The sequence below is a fragment of the Ranitomeya variabilis genome, chromosome 3, assembly GCF_051348905.1.
Source record: "Ranitomeya variabilis isolate aRanVar5 chromosome 3, aRanVar5.hap1, whole genome shotgun sequence".
Lineage (NCBI taxonomy): Eukaryota > Metazoa > Chordata > Amphibia > Anura > Dendrobatidae > Ranitomeya > Ranitomeya variabilis.
Window position 1 is genome coordinate 481,061,718 of NC_135234.1, and position 25,641 is coordinate 481,087,358.

Here is a 25,641-nt window from a genome sequence, read left to right on the forward strand (position 1 = left end):
CTTCTACAGAGCAGTTGGCGCTGGAGTCAGAGGTCCGGGAACTTCAACAGAAGAAGGTTCTGATCAGAGTCCCTACGGAAGAGGAAGGTAGGGGGTTCTATTCCCCTCTATTCCTGATCAAAAAGCCTGACGGTTCATATCGCACCATTATTAATTTGAAAGGCCTGAACAATTTTTTGTTGGTTCCGTCCTTCAAGATGGAATCGGTTAAAACGGCAATAAAATTACTCTTTAACCATTGTTTTATGGTCGTCTTGGACCTCAAAGATGCCTACTACCATGTTCCAATACATGTAGATTATCAAAAATTTCTTAGGGTGGCGGTTTCACTTGCTGGCACGGTAGAGCATTTTCAATATCAGGCACTTCCCTTAGGAGTCGCAGTCGCACCCCGGGTGTTCACAAAAATTATGGTGGAAGTTATGGCACACCTGCATGAACAAGACATATTAATAGTTCCATACCTTGATGATTTACTAATTGTAGGTCATTCAGAATCACATTGCAAGGACCAGCTAGAGAAGGTGATGGGTGCATTGCACAGGCTAGGCTGGATTGTCAACCTTAAAAAATCACGTCTACAGCCTCTAAAATCACAAGAGTTCCTGGGGTTTATTATAGACTCTAGTCAGCAGGAATGTCGCCTGCCGGAGGCAAAAGTAGCTAATATTCAACGGCTAGTCACCAGGGCAATCGGCAATCCCTTAGTGTCTGTAAGAAGTGCAATGTCTCTCTTGGATTCCCTCACATCTTGTATCCCGGCGGTCCTCTGGGCTCAGTTTCACACCAGAACACTACAATGGGATGTCTTACACAATTCCTGTCGTCTAGGAGCTCACCTCGACAGTAAATTTTCACTTTCTGCGGAAACTGCACTATCACTTGTTTGGTGGACACACTCTTCAAATCTTCACAGGGGGGTCCCTTGGATAAATCATGTATCTAGAGTATTAACTACGGATGCTAGCCCTAAGGGATGGGGGGCTCACTTAGGGGAGGATTGGGTTCAGGGGCTATGGTCTCGGTCTGAGCAGGACTCATCCTCCAATCTGAAAGAGCTATTGGCCGTAGAACACGCCTTGAATAGGTTCCTTATACCCCTACAGGGTCGACATGTCAGGCTGTTATCGGACAACCAGGTAACCATGGCCTACATTAATCGTCAAGGAGGTACACGATACAGTTCGTTAATGGAGGTCGCAAGTCATATTTTTCAGGTGGCCGAAGAACATCTTCTCTCTCTAACGGCTCTTCATATAAAAGGAAGTCTCAATACCAAAGCCGACTATCTAAGCCGCAACAAACTCAAACAGGGAGAGTGGTCGCTGAATCCAGCCATCTTCAAGCAGATCATACAAATGTGGGGTTGTCCAGAAATAGACCTTTTTGCCAGCAGAGGGAACAAAAAATTACACCAGTTCTGCTCCCTAAATCCAAGAGACAACTCGTATGCAGTGGACGCTTTTCTGATATCATGGCACTTAGTCTCGCTTATGCCTTTCCCCCTCTAAACCTAATCCCAATAGTTCTGAGGAAGATTCGGGAGGACAGGGCCCGGGTAATCTTGATAGCCCCATTCTGGCCCAAAAGATCGTGGTTCCCTTGGCTAAGGAAGATGTCTGTCTGCCAACCATGGATTCTTCCTGAGTTGCCAGATCTGCTCTCCCAAGGCCCAATCCTCCATCCACGAGTAGCCAACTTACATCTAGCGGTGTGGAATTTGAGAGGTCCTTACTAAGGGGGAAGGGATTCTCTCAGGATATAATAAATACACTCCTTAAAAGTAGAAAACCCTCTACAACAAACATCTATGTTAGGGTGTGGAGAAAATTTCTATCAAGTTCTGGGGCTCAAATTGACCAGAAACCATGTATAAATCAGATTCTTGAATTTTTACAAAAGGGTCTAGAGATGGGCTTGGCCACAAGTACTCTTAGAGTCCAAGTGTTGGCTCTGGGGGCGCTATACAATTTTAACTTAGCCAGCAATCACTGGATATCTAGGTTTTTCAGGGCAGTCACTAGGTCCAGACCAATCATTAAACAAAGGTTAGTTCCATGGGATCTAAATCTGGTACTCTCAGCCTTAACGCAAGCCCCATTCGAGCCGATTGAGAGGATTTTTACAGGGATAGTATCAATCAAAACAGCCCTCTTGGTTGCACTCACATCTGCAAGGAGGGTTAGTGATCTGCAGGCGCTTTCCAGACACCCTTCATACATACAGTTTAGGGAGGATAGAGTAATTATGAAACCTGATCCCCTCTATCTTCCAAAAGTTGCTTCAAAATTCCATAGATTACAAGAGGTAGTCCTGCCCTCATTTTGCTCTAATCCTACTAATGATAAGGAACGTAAGTTTCATTCCTTAGATGTAAGGAGATGCCTCCTTAGATATATTTCAGTTTCGAATACTTGGAAGAAAGATAACTCTGTTTGTAGCCTATCAAGGAGTGAGGAAAGGTCTTAGAGTATCTAAAAACACGTTAGCCAGATGGATCAGGGAGGCGATCTCTCTCGCTTATACAGCAGGTGGCAACGAAGTTCCAGATGGTATAAAGGCACACTCCACGCGGGCCGTAGCATCTTCCTGGGCAGAGAGATCAGAAGTATCGATCGAAGACATATGTAAGGCGGCCACATGGTCTTCTCCATCTACCTTTCTTAGGCACTACAGATTAGATTTGGGTAGTTCCTCGGACCTCACGTTTGGGAGAAGGGTACTGGAGGCTGTTATCCCCCCCTAATTTTTCTTATTTCCCTGAAAGTCTCTCGTTGTTCTGTCATGGCGACTGAATAAATACGTACGTTACTTACCTGGTAGCAGTGTTTTTTCAGGAGCCCATGACAGCACTCTTAATTCCCAACCCTATTATTTTCTTGGATAATGCAACACTTTTTCGTTTTTTCCTCTTCCATGTTCAATCACATAATAAAATGTACATAATCGTATGCTGCATCTGTGTTGCTAACCAAGGTGGTCCTCTCATGCTCTGGAACCAACTGACGTGGGAGAGAGGTACCGCCCTTTTTAGGTCTGTAGGTTTCCTGTCCCTGAAGGGCGGATCCCCTCTCTCCCGTTGTGCTGTCATGGGCTCCTGAAAAAACACTGCTTCCAGGTAAGTAGCGTACGTATTTCCACCCTGATCAGAGCTCGCAAGACATCTTCCGCTCGCATCTACCACCGCACCTGGAAGGTCTTCTTCTCATGGTGCAGGCTCCACGGTCGTCCCCCTCTCGTTTTCTCCTTTCTCTCCATTCTGGAATTTCTCCAGTCCGGCTTGGATTCCGGCCTGGCGCTCAGTTCTCTCAAGGGTCAGATTTCAGCTGTTCAGCTTCAGTTGTTCCAGCGTAAGATTGCTACTAACTCGCAAGTCAGGACCTTTATTCAAGGGGTCTCCCATGTGGTACCCCCCTACAGAATGCCATTAGAGACCTGGGATCTCAATTTGGTTCTGAGCGTCCTTCAGGAACCTCCTTTTGAACCTCTGCAGGACGTCCCACTGTCCATTCTCTCATGGAAAGTGGCCTTCCTTGTGGCAGTAACATCTATCAGGCGCATCTCGGAGTTGGCCGCACTATCCTGCCGGGCGTCTTTCCTTTCCTTCCACCAGGACAAAGTAGTCATACGCCCATCTCCGGCTTTTCTCCCTAAGGTGGTGTCATCCTTTCACCTTAATGAAGATATTATTCTTCCCTCCTTTTGCCCACAGCCAAAACATAGGGTCGAAAAGGCCCTTCACACCTTGGACGTGGTACGGGCCCTCAGGAGGTACGTTTCTAGGACTGCCCCTTTCCGCAAATTGGACTCCCTTTTTATCCTACCGGAGGATCACAGGAAGGGTTCAGCCGCGTCTAAGGCCACAATAGCCAGATGGATTCGATTGGCTATCCAAGAAGCTTATCGGGTCAGAGGCAGGCCTATCCTGGCGGGGGTTAGAGCTCACTCTACTCGGTCAGTTGGTGCTTACTGGGCCATTCGGCACCAGGCGTCGGCGGAGCAGGTTTGCAAGGCCGCAACATGGTCTAGCCTGCATACTTTCACAAAGCACTACAACGTCCACACTCAATCTTCCGCTGATGCGGCCCTTGGCAGACGTATTCTGCAGGCGGCCGTTGTGCATTTATAAGTCAGATGGTACACAGAGTTATTTGGTTATATTGTTCCCCACCCAGGGACTGCTTTGGGACGTCCCATGGTCCTGTGTCCCCCAATGTGGCGAAGAAGAAATAGGGATTTTTGTGTACTCACCGTAAAATCCTTTTCTCCGAGCCACTCATTGGGGGACACAGCACCCGCCCTGTTAGCCTTTGGCTTGTTACCTTTTTTGGTTATTGACTTTTTCTGACATGTTATACTCTAATGTTATGTCATATACTGGTATTAATCTCCTACTGCTTTTGCACTGAACTGGGTCTCTGGAAGCCAGCATGAGGGTGTATACTGCAGGGGAGGAGCTAACCTTTTTTGTCTCAACTTAGTGTCAGCCTCCTAGTGACAGCAGCATAACACCCATGGTCCTGTGTCCCCCAATGAGTGGCTCGGAGAAAAGGATTTTACGGTGAGTACACAAAAATCCCTATTTCTGCGGTTACAGCACCCAGAACTAAAAGAGCCACCTTGTCAGAATGCAACATTAGTACTGCACAAGGTGGCCATTTTAGTTACAAACGCCTGGGGGGGATGACTGGTTCCCTTTAAGGGCATGAAAATTCAAAGTTGGAAAATTGCAAAATTTTCGCCAAATTTCCATTTTTTTTTCACAAATAAACTCAAGTAATGAAGTACAATATGTCATGAGAAAACAATGTCAGAATCACCGGGATCTGTTGAAGCGTTCCAGAGTTATAACCTCAAAGGGACAGTGGTCAGAATTGTAAAAATCGGCCCGGTCATTGACATGCAAACCACCCTTGGGGTAAAGGGGTTAAAAACTTTTTTTTATTTTGCCATGCTTCAATAGCCTCCATGGGAGACTAGAAGCTAGCATAGCCTAATTGGCTCTTCTACATAGAGGCAATGCTCAGATCGCTCCTATGTAGCTAAATTATAGCATTGCTATGAGCGCCGACCACAGGATGGCGCTCACAGCAATCTGGCATCAACAACCATAGAGGTCTGCAGGAAACGTCTGGTTGTCATGCCGATGCACTGATGACCCCCGATCATGTGACGGGGGTCAGCGATGCATGCATTTCCGTCCGGATGGTTGGAAGCGCTTGTTAAATGCCGTTGTCAGTTTGACAGCGGCATTTAACTAGTTAATAGGTGCGGGCGGATTGCGATTCTGCCCACGCTTATTGCGACACATGTCAGCTGTTCAAAACAGCTGACATGTCCCAGCTTTGATGTGGGCTCACTGCCGGAGCCCACATCAAAGCGGGGGTTCTGACATCTAACGTACTATTCCGTCCGATGGCAGAAAGGGGTTAATATTGAGCAGAATTAAGTGTGACTAATTATGACTGCTAATACATGTTACTATAAGGTTTATTGTAACGTGTATTCTTATATGTAGCATTTAATCAAAACCATGTAACTTACGGTTTGTTAGGGTTTTTTTTTTATTATAAATCTGCTCCTGTAACTCAGCCCCTGTATTTTGATCAACATCTCACAACACAATATGATGCCACGGTCTCCATACAGTATGTCCCTACACAACCCCCTTGCATAGTATTATGTTCATAAATTTTTTCTGTTCAATCATTATTGTTCACTGGTATCTGCATCCCGAGGAATTGGATATCGGTGAGGGTGCGATGCGACTGCGTGGTGCTGGGGAAACCACTGCATAAAACACTTTGCCTGTCCCGGTCCATGGGCTGCATTTTGGCCAAGCCTGGTATAGACTGTTTTGTATGGGCTGCTGATATTAATAACCGTATATATTCGAGTATAAGCTGATGGCATTGCTCCCCATCCTTGTCCTTGTATGTATGGTTCCTTTAAAAAACAAAAAAATCAAAACACATCCTACTTACCTTTCCTGCGTGCCCTCGCTGCATCTCGTTCCGGTGCCAGCAGCTCTTCTGGCAGCAATCATGTGGCTCAGCTCATTAAGCTAATGAATATTCACTCCACGCCAATGGGAGTGGAGAGGGGTTAATATTCATTACTTTGAGCGGGGCCAAGTGATCGCTCGGCTGGAAGAGCTGCTGGCGCCGGAATGAGATGCAGCAAGGGCGCACAGGAAAGGTATGTAGGATGTATGCTGGAAGCCGGCAGCTGTAGCTGTAACTGCGCGCTATAGGAGAAATGAATATTCACTGCCAGCGCAGTGAATATTTATTTCTCATTAGCAGCGGGCACAGGCTTTAGCCGCAGCTCCTGCCTCTGTGACCCACTGCTCCCCCTTCCCCGCCGTCTTTCTGGGACAATGACAAATAATGTGCTCAGAAACTCGGCTTATACATGAGTATATACGGTAAGCTGTGGTTGTCCAGTAGTGGCCAACCCCTGCAAAGCCTGTTGGCTGCACTAGCCATCACCATGGCTTTTGTGGCTTAGTGACTGATGGCTAACTCATACCAACTTTTATAACTGTGCTCATAATATACTAATTAGTGACTGACTATTCAAGGAATGGTGTATTTCCGCAGGCTAATCTTTCCACTCCCTGTAAATACGATGGGTCCTGTGGGCGTGAGTGCCATGATTGGCAAAAGTTACGTCACCGCTGTCTTTTTTTTCAAATTTCGCACAGCGCAGTAAAGTTAGGAAGCATACACCCAGCTTGCTGAACATTCTCACACTTGCTGTCGCTTAGTTCTATTCCTGCCATTCTGTACATGTAATTTTTGTTTTTCTTGCCCAGGTGTAGAATGTTGCATTTCTTCCTCCATTCTATTAGTCACTGCCTATTGTTCAAGCTTGTCTAGATCCTTCTGAATTCTTTTTGCTGTCTTCTCTAGTCTTGGCTATCCCTCCTAGCTTTGCATTGTCTGCAAATTTGATCAGTTTCTTTTCAGTTGCCTTATCTAGATCATTTATAAAAAATGTTGAACACTGGAGCCCATATAAAGCCTTTGTGGTACCCCACTTGAAACTCTTACAATTGGTTATGCAACCATTTATCACCACTCTTTGAGTAAGATTACTGAACAGGTTATGAATCCACCTAGCTTTTTCAGTTCCATACTTGGTCATTTTTTTTTTTCATTAAGGTTAGTATGAGATACTTTATCATGCTTTGCTGAAGTCGAGATACTATCTACCGCATTTCCCTGATTCACCCAGTCAATGATTCCTTCATACAAGAAAATTAGATTAGTCTGGCATGACTTGTTTGCTACAAACCCATGCTGGCTCTGGTTAAGTACCTCAGTTAATCTCAGAAACTATAGCCATTATGGTAAAACAGAAGTCATATTCTTAATTAATTTACACCAAAAAATGAATATAAAACATTGTTGGCCCCAAAGTCACTGTAAACCAGTGTAACTATTCACCAGTCACTAAGCCAAAAAAAGTGGTTTGTTAGTAGAATCGTTCCGGGAGCTTTAGTATGATTAAGACACGTGAGCCCGGCACCCAATCAGCGCTAGCTCCACTGTCCCTGGCTTTTGTCAAATTGAACATGAAGAGAAAGTCAGGGCAGCAGCTGATCTGACTTCCTCTTCATGTTCAATTCGACAGAGAGGGGGGACAGTAGAGCTAGCGCTGATTGGGCGCCAAGCTCACATGTCACAACAAACACATGGAAGTGCTGGCACCACTGGAATGGCGATGGCACACAAGGTGAGTATAAGCTTTATTTTATTGGGGCCAAGCGTGGTGTATGACAAGGAGTTGTCCAAGTAGTGGACAACTTCTATAAATCTCCTTCTGCTTGTAGATTGTTTTCTTCTTGTGTCGTGGCCTCTATGCAGTGTTGGGTATCTGTTCGAGAGTATCAGACCAAACGAATGTTTAGGTAGAAATATGCAATGTGTTCTGTTTTGTGGGGGACAAGGACAACTTACATTATATTGTGAGCGCGTGTGTGTAAAATTATATTTACATATACTCAAGCCACGACCACGCCGCATAGCCAAATGGCCCACGTTGTTAGCGCACACGGGCGGCGACACATTCACCTCGAAAGCCACCCTGCAAGACTCACTGACTGCGACGCCGCAGCAAGCTACAATCAGGGCCGCTGCCTTCAGAGTCTCAGTGCGCGGCAGGCACAGGCCACATCTAGCTACATCATGTCTAGAATGGAGTTGCTCCTGTGAGGTATGATGTCAAGAGAAAGGGAGGAGACTCATGGATTACATCGCTGTGCTCCTAACAGGAAGCTGCTGTGCACGAGTGAGGTGGAAAATGAGGAGTGAGGTGCTGCTGCAGTATGAGGCTGTGTATGGAGAAGTGAGCCACTGCAGGTGGAGGTGGTGTATAAGGCCACATTCACACATTCAGTATTCGGTCAGTATTTTACCTCAGTATTTATAAGCCAAAACCCGGAGTGGTAGAAAAATACAGAAGTGGTGACATGTTTCTAATATACTTTTCCTCTAATTGTTTTACTCCAAGTTGTAGCTTACAAGTACTGAGGTAAAAATACTGGCCAAATTACATGTGAACGAGGTCTAAAGGAGAAAAGTGTGGTGCTGCAGAATAAGTAGGCTGTTTATACAATATGCTTTATTGCAATTAGTGCAATTTCTCTCAGGATCAGGTGCTTCTAATTGTTTATGGAAGAGGAGTGTGAGGTGCTGCCAGAGGAGGAGACTATAAAGGAGAAAATCTGTACTTTATGTGCAATATAATCATTATAATTTGTTATAACTAACCCGTTAGTTACTTCAGCTAGTAAGTATGTATGTACAATACAGACCAAAAGTTGGACACACCTTCTCATTTAAAGATTTTTCTGTATTTTCATGACTATGAAAATTGTACATTCACACTGAAGGCATTAAAACTCTGAATTAACACATGTGGAGTTATATACTTCTCACCCCAAACCATCTCGATTGGGTTCAGGTCTGGTGACTGTAGAGGCCAGTTCATCTGGCGTAGCACCCCATCACTCTCCTTCTTGGTCAAATAGCCCTTACACAGCCTGCAGGTGTGTTTGGGGTCATTGTCCTGTTGAAAAATAAATGATGGCACAACTAAACGCAAAGATGCTGTGGTAGCCATGCTGGTTCAGTATACCTTCAATGAATAAAACCCCAACAGTGTCACCAGCAGAGCACCATCACACCTCCTCCTTCATGCTTCACGGTGGGAACCAGGCATGTAGAGTCCATCCGTTCACCTTTTCTGCATCGCACAAAGACACGGTGGTTGGAACCAAAAATCTCAAATTTGGACTCATCAGACCAAAGCACAGATTTCCACTGGTGTAATGTCCATTCCTTGTGTTTTTTTAGCCCAAACAAGTCTCTTCTGCTTGTTGCCTGTCCTTAGCAGTGGTTTCCTAGCAGCTATTTTACCATGAAGGCCTGCTGCACAAAGCCTCCCCTTAACAGTTGTTGTAGAGATGTGTCTGCTGCTAGAACTCTGTGTGGCATTGACCTGGTCTTTAATCTGAGCTGCTGTTAACCTGCGATTTCTGAGGCTTGTCACTCGGATAAACTTATACTCAGAAGCAGAGGTGACTCTTGGTCTTACTTTCCTGGGGCGGTCCTCATGCAAGCCAGTTTCTTTGCAGCGCTTGATCGTTTTTGCCACTGCACTTGGGGACACTTTCAAAGTTTTCCCAATTTTTCGGACTGACTGACCTTCATTTCTTAAAGTAATGATGGCCACTTGTTTTTCTTTACTTAGCTGCTTTTTTCTTGCCATAATACAAATTCTAACAGTCTATTCAGTAGGACTATCAGCTGTGTATCCACCAGACTTCTGCACAACACAACTGATGGTCCCAACACCATTTATAAGGCAAGAAATCCCACTTATTAAAGGGAACCTGTCTCCCCCAAAATCGAAGACGAGCTAAGCCCACCGGCATCAGGGGCTTATCTACAGCATTCTGGAATGCTGTAGATAAGCCCCCGATGTAACCTGAAAGATGAGAAAAAGAGGTTAGATTATACTCACGCGTGCGATCCGATGGGCGTCGCGGTCCGGTCCGGGACCTCCCATCTTCTTAGGATGACGTCCTCTTCTTGTCTTCACGCTCCGGCGCAGGCGTACTTTGTATGCCCTGTTAAGGGCAGAGCAAAGTACTGCAGTGCGCAGGCGCCGTGCTTCTCTGACCTTTCCCGGTGCCTGCACACTGCAGTACTTTGCCCTCAACAGGGCAGACAAAGTACGCCTGCGCCGACGCCGCAGCGGGAAGACAAGAAGAGGACGTCATCGTAAGAAGTTGTGAGGCGCTGGACCAGACCGCGACACCCATCGGACCGGACCGCAGTGGTACCGCAGCTGGGTGAGTATAATCTAACCTCTTTTTCTCATCTTTCAGGATACATCGGGGGCTTATCTACAGCATTCCAGAATGCTGTAGATAAGCCCCTGATGCTGGTGGGCTTAGCTCACCTTAGATTTTGAGGGTGACAGATTCCCTTTAACCCCTTTCTGACCTAGGATGGGATAGTACGTCCGAGGACATAACCCCCACTTTGATGCGGGCTCTGGCGGTGAGCCCGCATCAAAGCCTGGACATGTCAGCTGTTTTGAATAGCTGACATCTGCCCGCAATAGCGACGGGTGGAACCGCAATCCACCCGCCACTATTAACTAGTTAAATGCCGCTGTCAAACTCTGACACTGGCATTTAACCAGCGCTTCCGGCCATCGGGCCGGAAATGAGCGCATCGCTGACCCCTGTCACATGATCAGGGGTCAGCGATACATCTGCATACTAACCATAGAGGTCCTTGAGACCTCTATGGTTGCTGATGCCGGATTGCTATGAGCGCCACCCTGTGGTCGGCGCTCATAGCAATGCAGGAATTCAGCTACATAGGAGCGATGTGATGATCACTCCCATGTAGCTGAGCCGATCGAGTTGTGCCAGCTTCTAGCCTCCCATGGATGCTATTGAAGCATGGCAAAAGTAAAAAAAAAAAAAAAAAAAAAAAAAAAAAGTGAAAAAAAAAAGTTTAAATCACCCCCCTTTCGCCCCATTCAAAATAAAACAATTAAAAAAAATCAAACCTACACACATTTAGTATCGCCGCGTTCAGAATCACCCGATCTATCAATATTAAAAAAGGATTAACCTGATCGCTAAATGGCGTAGCGAGAAAAAAATTAGAAACGCCAGAATTACATTTTTTTTTTGGTCGCTGCGACATTAAAATGCAATAACGGGCGATCAAAAGAACGTATCTGCACAAAAGTGGTATCAATAAAAACGTCAGCTTGGAACGCAAGAAATAAGCCCTCAACTGACCCCAGATCACGAAAAATGGAGATGCTACGGGTATCGAAAAATGGCGCAATTTTTTTTTTTTTTTTTTTTTTTTTTTTTTTTTTTAGCAAAGGTTGGATTTTTTTTTTCACCACTTAGATAAAAGAGAACCTAGACATGTGTGGTGTCTATGAACTCGTAATGACCTGGGGAATCTTAATGACATGTCAGTTTTAGCATTTAGTGAACCTAGTAAAAAAGCCAAGCAAAAAACAAGTGTGGGATTGCACTGTTTTTGCAATTTCACCGCACTTTTTTTTTTTTCCCGTTTTCTAGTAGACGACATGGTAAAACCAATTATGTCGTTCAAAAGTACAACTCATTTCGCAAAAAATAAGCCCTCACATTGCCATATTGATGGAAAAATAAAAAAGTTATGGCTCTGGGAAGGAGGGGAGCGAAAAACGAACACTGAAAATCCCAAGGTCATGAAGGGGGTTAAATCTGACAGGACACACCTGTGAAGTGAAAACCATTCCCAGTGACTACCTCTTGAAGCTCATCAAGAGAATGCCAAGAGTGCAAAGCAGTCATCAAAGCAAAAGGTGGCTGCTTTGAAGAACCTAGAATATAAGACATAATTTCAGTTGTTTCACACTTTTTTGTTAAGTATATAATTCCACATGTGTTAATTCATAGTTTTGATGCCTTCAGTGTGAATGTACAATTTTCATAGTCATGAAAATACAGAACAATCTTTAAATGAGAAGGTGTCCAAACTTTTTAATATAAAATCTAGGAGTACATACATTTTTTTTACTTGGTACATAAATTGCATTGTAGCTAAAGCTATTAAAAATATTTCTTTTCTCCCACAGCTTGTGAAACTGCCTTGTCAGACCAACATCATTACTATTCTTGAATCGTATGTTAAACACTTTGCCATAAATGCAGCATTTTCAGCAAATGAAAGATTTAGGCATCATCAGACCACGTCAAATGTCAACATGAATGTACATTATGTTCCACCTGAGAAAAAGTAAGCTATTTAAATGTTTATTTGGGCTTCTGTTTTTTTTTTTTTTTTTTTTTTAAAATAATGAAAACGTGCATTAACATCTGTATATTGTATGGTCATCCACCTATCTACATTTCACTGGGGTATTCACGTTAAACAATTGTTTAGTTAGCATGAAAATAAGCAAATTTGCAATTCACTTGCTTTTTCTATCTTCAATGGTTATCCTGCAATGAGAGCTTTTATTTTATTTAGTGTATAGCTGCTCAGACTCAAGTATGCTCAGTAGCTAATTTCTCTGCCAGTTAACTCCTGTCCTGGAATTTAAGAGCCTATGATGCCCGAAACAGTAACACGGAGGACAATGATTGTAGAGAAGCCTATAGAAGATAAAAGGTCTTCCAAACCGAACTAGTGTTTAAATACTCAATTTTATTTGCCAAAAAAAAAGCAATTAAAAATAGAGATGCCTATCAGACCATTCAGGAGAAAAGAAAAACACTGAGCATAAACTGCGTCAAGAGCGAGTTCTATGTAGTACATGCCATATGTTACTATGCACAATAGGAAGGACTTGACTGTTGTAATATTAAAGCTGAAATTATACTAGACATTTGAAATCTTATAGGACTTTGTGTTCGTCAATAAAGTGCCATTTGCGAAAGTGCAATGTGCAATCAGACAGCTGAATTATGTCTGGTTGCACTTTGGCAACTGGCACTTATCTCAGCTGAAGACTTTGCATCATTTTTCAAGCAGAAGATTGATAACATCAGAGACAGTTTTGGTCAACAACCCACAGAGCCCTTCCCTTCCTCCCGACTTCCCAGCCCTCCACCTCCAAAACCAACTTCTACACCATTACAGAAGATCAACTCTCCACTCTGCTCTCAAGATCGCATCTCACCACCTGTGCGCTTGACCCGCTCCCATCCCACTTCATCCCAAACCTCACCAGTCTTCATCCCAACCCTAACCCATCTCTTCAACCTATCACTAACAACTGGTGTTTTCCCCTCAAGCTTTAAACATGCCTCCATCACACCTATCCTCAAAAAGCCCTCTCTTGACCCATCCTCTGTATCTAGCTATCGCCCTATATCACTTCTCCCCTATGCCTCAAAACTACTGGAACAACAAGTCTACCTTGAACTGTCCTCCCATCTCTCTTCTTGCTCCCTCTTTGACCACTTACAATCTGGCTTCCGGTCACACCATTCCACTGAAACTGCCCTAACTAAGGTCACCAATAACCTCTTAACCGCCAAGAGCAAGCAACACTACTCTGTCCTCCTCCTCCTCGACCTGTCGGCTGCCTTTGACACAGTGGACCATTCCCTATTATTACAGACCCTCTTATCCCTTGGCATCACAGACTTGGCCCTATCCTGGATCTCATCATACCTAACAGACCGGACATTCAGCGTCTCACACTCACGCACCACCTCCTCACCTCGCCCCCTATCTGTCGGAGTCCCACAAGGTTCAGTCCTAGGGCCCCTGTTCTTCTCCATTTACACCTTTGGCCTGGGACAGCTCATAGAATCTCATGGCTTTCAGTATCACCTCTATGCTGATGACACACAGATCTACATCTCTGGACCAGATATCACCTCCCTACTAACCAGAATCCCTCAATGTCTGTCCACTATTTCATCCTTCTTCTCCGATAGATTTCTGAAATTTAACATGGACAAAACAGAATTCATCATCTTTCCCCCATCTCACGCGACCCCCCCCAAAGAACCTATCCATTACAGTAAATGGCTGCCCACTCTCCCCAGTCCCACAAGCTCGCTGCCTCGGGGTAATCCTTGACGCTGATCTCTCCTTCAAACCACATATCCAAGCCCTTTCCACTTCCTGACAACTTCAGCTCAAAAATATTTCACAAATCCGTTCATTCCTCAACCAAGAATCTGCAAAAACCCTAGTCCATGCCCTCATCATCTCTCGCCTTGACTACTGCAACCTCCTGCTCTGCCTCCCCTCTAACACTCTCGCACCCCTCCAATCTATTCTAAACTCTGCTGCCCGACTAATCCACCTGTCCCCCCCCGCTATTCCCCGGCCTCTCCCCTCTGTCAATCCCTTCACTGGCTCCCCATTGCCCAGAGACTCCAGTACAAAACCCTAACCATGACGTACAAAGCCATCCACAACCTGTCTCCTCCATACATCTGTGACCTCGTCTCCCGGTACTTACCTACACGCAACCTCCGATCCTCACAAGATCTCCTTCTTTACTCCCCTCTTATCTCCTCTTCCCACAATCGTATACAAGATTTCTCTCGCGTATCACCCCTACTCTGGAACCCTCTACCACAACACATCAGACTCTCGCCTACCATCGAAACCTTCAAAAAGAGCCTGAAGACCCACCTCTTCCGACAAGCCTACAACCTGCAGTAACCACTGATCGACCAAACCGCTGCATGACCAGCTCTATGCTCTCCTACTATATTCTTACCCATCCCTTGTAGATTGTGAGCCTTCGCTGGCAGGGTCCTTTCTCCTCCTGTACCAGTAATGAGTTGTATTGTTTAAGATTATTGTACCTGTTTTTATTATGTATACCCCTCCTCACATGTAAAGCGCCATGGAATAAATGGCGCTATAACAATAAATTAATACAGTATACACACACACTGTAATGCTGGATATAGTGTGGACCTGTATATACAGTATGGCACTGTGTAGGACAGGAGCTGTAAGAAAGATATATATATATATATATATATATATATATATATATATATATATATATATATATATATATATATGTGTATATATATATATATATATATATATATATATATATATATATATATATATATATATATATATATATATATATATATATATATATATATATATATATATATATATATATATATATATATATATATATATATACACATACACATACACATACACATACACACACACACACACATACACATACACATACACACACACACACACACACACACACCAACCATACTCACCCACCGCGACGCTGTGAAGACTGAACCACTTCACCTCTGGATCTTCAGTGACTGAAGATCCAGAGTGAGGTCCTGTCGCGCCCCGCAGTGGAGAAACCTTCTTGCGCCAACATCGTGGCTCCGCCTCCTTCCTCGAAGGTAGCTGAGCAAACTCTCATCTGATCTAATCCGAAGGAGCGATCATATAGCTGAATAGGTAGGGCCTAGAAGCTTCTGTTGGGATCGGAGAAGTCTGCCACATGCCATAAGCTAAGCATTAGGTACAGTGAGGGAACTAAGGAAGTCTGGCTAGGCTAGCCAGGTCAGTGGATGCTGACACAGGTCAGGTGCCATGACTCTGCCGCTCTGCCCAGCCACTGAGATGTAGGACCGTAGCCAGGTCCCTACACTTTCAATAGTTTCTCTTTTGTTAAATGTTCCTTATCATTAGAAACGGTTCACAGCAGAGAAACGTGTATTTTACATTTGTTGAGATATTTATTCCTATATTGGTGGGAGGCCCCTGCTTGGTGGGTGGCCCAGGGCCTGGGCCCCTGGGGGGGGGGGGGGGGGGGGGGTTCTGTGGGCCCCTAAATCCATGCCTGGTACTTTAGAAAAGTCTGAGGATACAAGGTGGGGAGGGGGCTATTTAACCTCTGTTTCCTGTCCCTAATTAGGATGTCGAGGCACCCTTCTGTTGTGCTGTCATGGAGGATCTTAGACTTTAACTTACCGGTAATTTTGGCTTTTATTTTTGGTTTTTTTTTTAGTGTGGAACTGTGTAAAGAAATGGTGGATGGCTTAAGAATTACATTTGACTTCACTCTTCCACTGATACTCCTTTACCCATATGAGCAAGCACAGTATAAGAAGGTGATCTCATCTAAATTCTTCCTTCCTATCAGAGAAGTTACATCTATTGGAAATAGGTATGGTTTAACTGTCCTGGTTTTTTTTTTTTTTTTTTACTTTTGTATCCTAAAAAAAGCCTTCCTCTATTTTTTTCTTTTAATATAATTTTTTATTTTATTTAGAAATCAAGAGGAAGTATCTCCTAGTCCACCACTTTTGAACCCACCAACACCACAGTCCATAGATAGCCAACCCACCACTGGCGATTCAATAACTCCAAAGAGACGGAAAACAGAGACTGACATCTTATCGTTGAGGCGCTCAACGCGACACAGTACAAGCTGTGATAGGATGTCCGAGAGTAGCGCTTCGCCTCAGCCTAAGCGACGGCATCCAGAGACGCCAACTTCAATGCCAAAACTATTTCTTCACTTAGAAAAGAGTAGGTGACCTCCAATGGGTTATTTTTTTTTTTTTTTTTTGCAGCACTTTAGTGTTGCTAGTAATTCATATCCTTAACCCTAGTCTTATTTTTACTTGCCTCAGTCTAAATCTTTTGGTTTTTTTTCTTGCAACTCTCCAGCAGTTTGTGACCTGCCGGATCGCTCCAGTGTTTGCTGGGCGAACTAGAAGTTGCAACTCAACAAAAGTCTGAGGCGCAGAACACGGCTCTCAAAGACTTACTTTGTGAGCTTATGATCATTGCCTCTGACTTCCGGTCAGCCAGAAGTTGTGGTCGTGGGACAATGGTGTCGGGAAGAGCTGAAGACAGCAGGGAACTTAGATTGGTAGCACCACTCTAGAGCTGGAATAAAACCTGAAATGCTGTAGTGGTGCTTAAACATCTCATTCATGCGAGCGTATATTTGGTTTGTGTGTGCCACAGACTTATTAGAACCAGTGTACCAAGTAGATTAGCTAGATGGTCCACATGAGAAACATTGCAGTTTTAAGTCAAAACTGAAATACAGGCCTGTACAAAAACTACATTTTTTTTTTTTCTGTCCAAACATCTGAACCTACAGAAACTATGTAATGAAATGACTTAACTAGTATTTAAGCATGTCAGTTAACTGTATTACATGCTAAGTGAGTGCAGAGCAGAAAGTCTGAGAGGTTTAAATAATCTCTGCAAAATTGTCCCTAGAAGGTGTAATAAATAATAGTAATCTTTATTTTTATATAGCGCTAACATATTCCGCAGCGCTTTACAGTTTTGCACACATTATCTTCACTGTCCCCGATGGGGCTCACAATCTAAATTCCCTATCAGTATGTCTTTGGAATGTGAGAGGAAACTGGAGTACCTGGAGGAAACCCACGCAAACATGGGGAGAACATACAAACTCCTTGCAGATGTTGTCCAAGGTGGGATTAGAACCCAGGACTCCAGTGCTAACCACTGCGCCACCGTGCCGCCCCATTTTTTATGAACTTGTGTACAGTTCTCTAACTTGTAGTAACTTTATTTCCGAAGGTGGTGAAATCTGTGGACACTTTCGACTAAAATAAAATTTAAAATAAGAGCCCTAATAAAGTTAAAGGGAACCTGTCACCCCGTTTTTTCCGTATGAGATGAAAAATACTGTTAAATAGGGCCTGAGCTGTGCATTACAATAGTGTATTTTGTGGACCCCGATTCCCCACCTATGCTGCCGAAATACGTTACCAAAGTAGCCGTTTTCACCTGTCAATCAGGCTGGTCTGGTCAGATGGGCGTGGTGACATCGCTGTTTCTTCCACCAGATCTTGCTTATCTGTACTTTGGTGGCGTAGTGGTTTGCGCATGCCCAAGGTCCCGAATCCACTGCACAGGGGAGGGAAAGGAGCACGATCTGCGCTATTCCCCTGGTGATCGTGGGGGCGGCCATCTTCCTGTGGCCGCGCGTGCGCAGATGGAGCGCTCTGCTGCCCGGGGCTTCAGGAAAATGGCCGCGGGATGCCGCGCGTGCGCAGATGGAGATCGCGGTGGCCATTTTCCTGAAGCCGAGATGCGAACTCTGCTTCAGGAAAATGGCCGCCGCGATCTCCATCTGCGCATGCGCGGCATCCCGCGGCCATTTTCCTGAAGCCCTGGGCAGCAGAGCGCTCCATCTGCGCACGCGCGGCCACAGGAAGATGGCCGCCCCCACCGATCACCAGGGGAATAGCGCAGATCGCGCTCTTTTCCCTCCCCTGTGCAGTGGATTCGGGACCTTGGGCATGCGCAAACCACTACGCCACCAACGGAAAAATAAGCAAGATCTGGGGGAAGAAACAGCGATGTCACCACGCCCATCCGACCAGACAAGCCTGATTGACAGGCGAAAACGGCGACTTTGGTAACGTATTTCGGCAGCATAGGTGGGGAATCGGGGTCCACAAAATACACTATTGTAATGCACAGCTCAGGCCCTATTTAACAGTATTTTTATCTCATACGGAAAAAACGGGGTGACAGGTTCCCTTTAAGCCCCCAAATATATTCATTTTACAAATTATGAAAGTTAACACTAGATTCACCTCATATTGGAGTTTTATTTTCCTATAATTTAAATTTTCTATTTTTCCTTTACCTCTTTCTAGAAACACCCGTTCATAGTGGCTCATCCTCACCCATCACTTTAACTCCCAGCAAAGAGGGAAGTTCTGTGTTTTCTGGTCTAGAAGGTCGTCGAAACAATGAGCTCAATGAGGTAACAAACTGCAATGTTAAAGTGGCTAACCCTCTTCTTCTAATTAATCAGTTTATTATTATTTCAGTTTTCTTGACAATGTGATGTATCTGAACTATTGGAGGAGGGGTAAATGCATAGTGAGATGCATTACATTACTAATCTTTAAACCAGCCATCCATCAATTGCATTCAGTTGCATCCATACAGTTCCCCAACCTTGCCCCCATCGTCATGGGCAGATGTTAGTTGCAGACTTATCAGACTTGTACAACTTTCCTATCTGTATGTGCTGTGTGCAGAATTTCCACGATAATTCTGAGATGCAGCTTTGTAAGAGTGGGTGACTGGGGAGAAGTCTATCTCAAGCAGGAGACAGGGGAAATAGGCTAAAGTTGAATAAGAATAAATGCATGGACTCTGCAGTATATATCTGGATATAGCAGGTCTATGTACCTGACCATCAATTGCTGCTCATACCTAGAATTCATGGCTGAGCAAATGCAATGTGATTGTGACTCTTTGGAGTCTACCCGAGTCCAGTGGGCGGCCCTACTCGGTGAATTGAATCTTCACTGATTGACAGCTATTTGCATTCCGTGAATAGAATCGCCCTCTGGACTGGTATGCATGGAAACACCAGGGATCAAGGAATAAAATGTAAGTTTTACTAAACCGTTTCCCATCTGTTTGCATCCAAGTAATACATTTTCTGCCTACAGGTGTTGTCTTGGAAACTAATGCCAGAAAACTATCCTCAAAGTGACCATCCGCCACCTCCTTCTTATGTCTATGGGTCACAACATTTGCTTCGTTTGTTTGGTAAGAGAAATCTGTTATATAGAGGAAATGCTTCACTAGCCACAACATGGAGAATTCGGTGTCAAAGATTGACTTTATATAGAGGATGGAGCCAAGACTGTGTGGCCCAATCTCTGCAGGCTAATTGGCTCTTGATTGTTCACAATCGTGCGGCAACTGGCCATTGCAGCTGATGAAGTTTTAGCCACAAGTGGTCAGTGTCACAATCTGTTCCTACCCGATTAGTTTGTGTGTGTTTTCTCCTTCTTTAACTCCTTCACAACCATAAATGTATCCATATGTCCAGGTTAGTTGGTACTTGCATCCTAGGTTTAATGCAGCACCGCAACCGCATTAAGGTGCCTGCTGAAACTTGGGAGTCATGGGGGCATGGGGCTCTGATTAGTGCCATCGATGTTATAGCCCGATATCACCAGAGTACACAGACGTGATCTGACCTTGACCACCCTGCACTTCCTCATTCTAGCTTCACGCATTTGCTGATCTGTCGTGCTGTGCTGTGCTGGGCCTTGTGGTGTCAGACTTTAAGAAGCCCGTGCCATCACTGCTGGTGTTGCTGCTGCTGTTAAAGACATTCATGATCTGTTCCCAAACCCCTCCTCCTGCTTCTGCCACCGAGCACCTTCTGCCATACCCCCACCATCTTCTGCCTCCGTCTCCTGATTTTGTGATGTAATCTGGAATCAAATTTGACACAACGGACTCACAGAAATGGACTTTTTCAAAGTCTTTTTCGCTGAAGATTTTGTAATTCTCATGGAGGCCCAAACAAATGTGTACAGCAGTTTTAGGCACAAAACCACCCTTCATTTTCTAACTGGACACCTGTAGATGAAGTAGAAATTATGTCTTGGGGCCTGGTCCTTTACATGGGGTTAGTAAAGAAGCCAGAACCTCAGCAATATTGGAGTGCTGATGTTTTATACAACACTCCAGTGTTTTGCAAGGCTATGACCCATATACTATTTGAGGCAATACACAAATTTTTGCATTCCAGTGATAATGCACATTGTCCTCCCCGTAATGTCCCCAACTTTAACCAACTTTAAGTTCGGTCATTCATTGATCACTTCATCAAGAAGTTTGCTGAGGTGTACGTTTGCCAAAGGAACATTTGCATGGATGAGTCCCTAATACATTTAAAGGGGACGCACAAATTTCAGCAAAGCACAAATTCCAGCAATACCTGCCCAGTAAGAGGTCCATGTACAGAATTAATCTCTATAAGCTGTGTGAGAGTACCTCATGGTACATCCATAGGTTTAGTGTATGAAGGGAAGAACACCTGGATTGAGTGGGTGGGGTTTGATGCACCCACTGCTGGATCAAGGTTATCACCTCTATGTAGATAACATCTATATCGGAATCCCACTCTTCAATTCCCTCTTCATGCAAGCTACTGCAGAGCATTCTGTACCGCATGGTACTGTTCGCAAAAGTCCGAGAGGCTTCCCTAAGATGCTCATTGGGCAGCTTCACAGCCAGGGTAAGAACAGAGCCCAATGTAATGACAAAATGCTGTATGTAATGTACAATGGCAAAAGGATGTCCTTTTCTTGACCACCATACATAGTGATGACAGCATTCCCACCACTATCAGATGTACCTCTACACAGGTCACCTAAGCAGACTGTGCCTGGGGTACAAGAACACGGGGTTGTGGTGGGGGTTGAGTGGAAGGGAGTTGATTGCTGATAAAGTCCTCAAGCCATACAGTGCTATGGGAAAAGCCAATGTGTGGTACAAGAAGCTAGCCGTACACATTGCCCATCTGTACAATGTACTACACTTACGTGCTACCACGATGGGTAGGCTAGTCCTGTACATATCTTCAGTTCCAGGAGGTAGTGATCAAGCCCTAATCTTTCAGGCTGTGTGCACACGTAGCAGATTTTTAGCATTTTTTTGCGGTTTTTCACTATAAAAACGCTATAAAACCGCTCACATTAAGCATCCTATTTAATTTTTTTCCTGAGTGGAATCACATTGCAGAAAAAAACGCAGCATGTTCATTAAATTTGCGGAATCGCGGGGATTCCGCACACCTAGGAATGCATTGATCTGCTTACTTCCCGCATGGGGCTATGCCCACCATGCGGGAAGTAACCAGATCCTGTGCGGTTGGTACCCAGGGTGGAGGAGAGGAGACTCTCCTCCACGGACTGGGCACCATATAATTGTTACAAAAAAAAAAATAAAAATTAAAATTAAAAATCGTGATATACTCACCCTCTGATGGCCCTGGAGTCTTCTGCAACGTGTGCACTTAGCCTTACAGTCAGGAGTGGCTGCCAGTGCTTCCAGAATTGAAGGTGCTCGTATCGTACCAGGCCAACATTTACCCGGTGAGGTAACTCCAACTGCAAAGAAAGGAAGTCGCAAAAGAGGTGCCGAGTGTGTTACAGAAGGGGGATACGCAAGGGCACCACTAATCAATACAACACCTAGCCTGTATATAAAAGAATGCTTCAATGTGTACCACACATCCATGGACTACTAAATTAATTTCTGATTTGTGCCAATTTGATGCACTGTGCACTAATTGCCGATACCACCACATAATAAAATTGACATACCAGGAAACATTAGATCAATTCCAATATAGGGTCACTTTTGGGGGGATTTCCACTGTTTAGGTCCATCAGGGTCTCTCCAAACGCGACATTTACGTCCGCAGAACATTCCATCAAAGCCTGCATTCCAAAACATCACTGCTTCCCTTCTGTTCCCTGCTGTGTGCTCAAACAGTGTTTTTTTCCACTTATGGAGTATCTGCGTACTCAGGAGAAAATGGAACCCAAAATGTGTTGTGCAATTTTCCTTTTTATTACCCTTGTGAAAATGAAACAGATTGGGGCTAAAAAAAAAAAAAAAAAAACACTTTTGTGAAATAAAAAAGTAATTTTCTTTTTCTTCCACATTGCTTCAGTTCCTGTGAAGCGCCTGAAGGGTTGATTACCTTCTTGAATGTGGTTTTGACCACCTTGAGGGATGCAAACTTAAGAATGGTGTCACTTTTGGGGTATTTTCTTTGATGTAGGCCCCTTAAAGTCACTTAAAATGTGATGTGGTCTCAAAAAATAATGGTTTGTAAAAAAATTGCTGGTCAACTTTTAACCCTTCTAACTTGCAAAAGAAACTTTCAAAAATTGTACTGATGTTAATGTGAACGTGTGAAATGTTATTAACTGTCTTGTGTGACATAACTCTGCTTTTAACCCTTCCCGACCTGTGACGCCATGTAGGCGTCATGAAAGTCGGTGCCAATCTGACCTGTGACGCCTATGTGGCGTCATGGAGGGATCGCGTCCCTGCAGATCGGGTGAAAGGGTTAACTCCAATTTCACCCGATCTGCAGGGACAGGGGGAGTGGTACTTTAGCCCAGGGTGGGTGGCTTTGCCCCCACGTAGCTACGATCGCTCTGATTGACTGTTGCACTTTCAACAGCCAATCAGAGCAATTTTTAATATTTCACCTATGAAAAGTGGTGAAATATTACAATCCTGCCATGGCCGATGCTGCAGTGCCATGGCTGGAAAACCTAATCTGCCCCCCGCCACCGATCTCCTCCCCAGTCCTCCGTTTTGTGGTCCGCTCCCCTCCGTCCTACTGTCCGCTCTCCCGTCCTCCTGTCCGCTCCCCCCCGTGCTCAGATTCCCCCCCCCCCCCCTTCCCTCATACTTACCGATCCTCCCGGTGTCCGTCCGTCTGTTCCATGGGCGCCGCCATCTTCCAAAATGGCAGGCGCATGCGCAGTGTGCCCGCCGAATCTGCCGGCCAGCAGATTCGTTCCAGGTAGGTTTTATCACAGTGATCAAAATAAAAAAAATAGTAAATGGACCCCCCCCCCCCCTTTATCACCCCCTTAGGTTGGGACAATAATAAAATAAAGAAAATATATTTACTTTTATTTTTCCACTAGGGTTAGGGTTAGAACTAGGGTTAGAACTAGGGTTAGAACTAGGGTTAGCGTTAGAATTAGGGTTAGGGTAAGGCTATGTGCATACGTATTCTGGTCCTCTGCGGATTTTTCCGCAGTGCAAAACTGCTGTGGATTTATCGCGGTTTTTCTGCGGATTTCACTGCGGTTTTCTATAGGAGCAGCTGTAAAACCACTGCAGAATCCGCAGAAAGGAGTGACATGCTGTGAAATGTAAACCGCTGCGTTTCCGCGCAGTTTTTTCCACAGCATGTGCACAGCGGTTTTTGTTTCCCATAGGTTTACATTGAACTGTAAACTCATGGGAAACTGCTGCGGACTCACAGCTGCGGATCCGCAGCGTTTTCCGCAGCGTGTGCACATACCCTTAGAATTAGAATGTGCACACGGTGCGGATTTGGCTGCGGATCCGCAGCGGATTGACCGCTGCAGATTCGTAGCAGTTTTCCATCAGGTTTACAGTATCATGTAAACCTATGGAAAACCAAATCCGCTGTGCCCATGGTGCGGAAACTACCACGCGGAAACTCTGCGTTGTATTTTCCGCAGCATGTCAATTCTTTGTTCGGATTCCGCAGCGTTTTACACCTGTTCCTCAATAGGAATCCGCAGGTGAAATCCGCACAAAAAACACTGGAAATCCGCGGTAAATCCGCAGGTAAAACGCAGTGCCTTTTCCCTGCGGATTTTTCAAAAATGGTGCGGAAAAATCTCACGAATCCGCAACGTGGGCACATAGCCTTAGGGTTGGAATTAGAGTTAGGGTTGGAATTTTTGCTAGGGTTGGAAATAGGGTTAAGATTAGGCTTGTGGTTAGGGTTTTGGTTAGGGTTAGGGATGGGTTAGGGTTGTGGTTAGGGTTATGGCTAGAGTTAGGCACATCAGGGGTATCCAAACGCAACATGGCGCCACCATTGATTCCAACCAATCTTGCATTCAAAAAGTCAAATGGTGCTCCCTCGCTTCCGAGCCCCGACGTGCGCCCAAACAGTGGTTTACCCCCACATATGGGGTACCAGCATACTCAGGACAAACTGGGCAACAACTTTTGGGGGCCAATTTCTCCTCTTACCCTTGCGAAAATAAAAAATTGCTTGCTAAAACCTCATTTTTGAGGAAAGAAAAATGATTTTTTATTTTCACGGCTCTGCGTTGTAAACTTCTGTGAAGCACTTGGGGGTTCAAAGTGCTCACCACACATCTAGGTAAGTTCCTTGGGGGGTCTAGTTTCCAAAATGGGGTCACTTGGGGGTTTCTACTTTTTAGGCACATCAAGGGCTCTGCAAATGCAACATGACGCCCGCAGACCATTCCATCAAAGTCTGCATTTCAAAAAGTCACTACTTCCCTTCCGAGCCCCGACATGTGCCCTAACAGTGGTTTACCCCCAAATATGGGGTACCAGCATACTCTGGACCAACTGGGCAACAACTATTGGGGTCCAATTTCTCCTGTTACCCTTGCAAAAATGAAAAATTGCTTGCTAAAACATCATTTTTGAGGAAAGAAAAATTATTTTTCTTTCCTCAAAAATTATTTTAGCCCGCCATTTTTTTTTTTCACAAGAGTAACAGGAGAAATTGTACCCCAAAAGTTGTTGTCCGGTTTGTCCTGAGTACGCTGATACCCCATATGTGGGGGTGGGGGGGACCACTGTTTGGGCACACGCAGAGGTGTATCTAGCGTTTCTGGCACCCGGGGCAAGAATTCATTTTGGCGCCCCCCCCCAAGGACATATGCCCCCCGTCAGCCCCATCATTGCCCTCTCCTCCTCCACCATCCCCATCATTGCTCTCTCCCCGTCATCCCCATCTTTGCCCTCTGCTCCCCCCCACACACACCATTCACTTTTCTGCACATTCCCCTGCAGCTCGATACACACTCACACACACACTCACACACACACTCACACACACACTCACACACACTCACACACACACTCACACACACTCACACACACTCACACACACACTCACACACACACTCACACACACACTCACACACACACTCACACACACTCTCACACACACTCACACACACACTCACACACACACTCACACACACTCACACACACTCAC

General features: G+C 44.9%; 1 protein-coding gene across 2 annotated transcripts in view; it reads left to right on the forward strand.

Moving 5' to 3' along the window:
• MSL3 (MSL complex subunit 3) overlaps nucleotides 1-25,641 on the forward strand; it is a 61,521-nt gene that overhangs the window by 22,065 nt on the left and 13,815 nt on the right. For both annotated transcript variants that reach the window (XM_077296702.1, XM_077296703.1), the window contains exons 7-11: nucleotides 12,169-12,329; nucleotides 16,066-16,224; nucleotides 16,330-16,589; nucleotides 18,713-18,822; nucleotides 19,523-19,622. In XM_077296702.1, coding sequence (XP_077152817.1) covers nucleotides 12,169-12,329; nucleotides 16,066-16,224; nucleotides 16,330-16,589; nucleotides 18,713-18,822; nucleotides 19,523-19,622 — 790 coding nt within the window. The remainder of the gene's footprint in view (nucleotides 1-12,168; nucleotides 12,330-16,065; nucleotides 16,225-16,329; nucleotides 16,590-18,712; nucleotides 18,823-19,522; nucleotides 19,623-25,641) is intronic.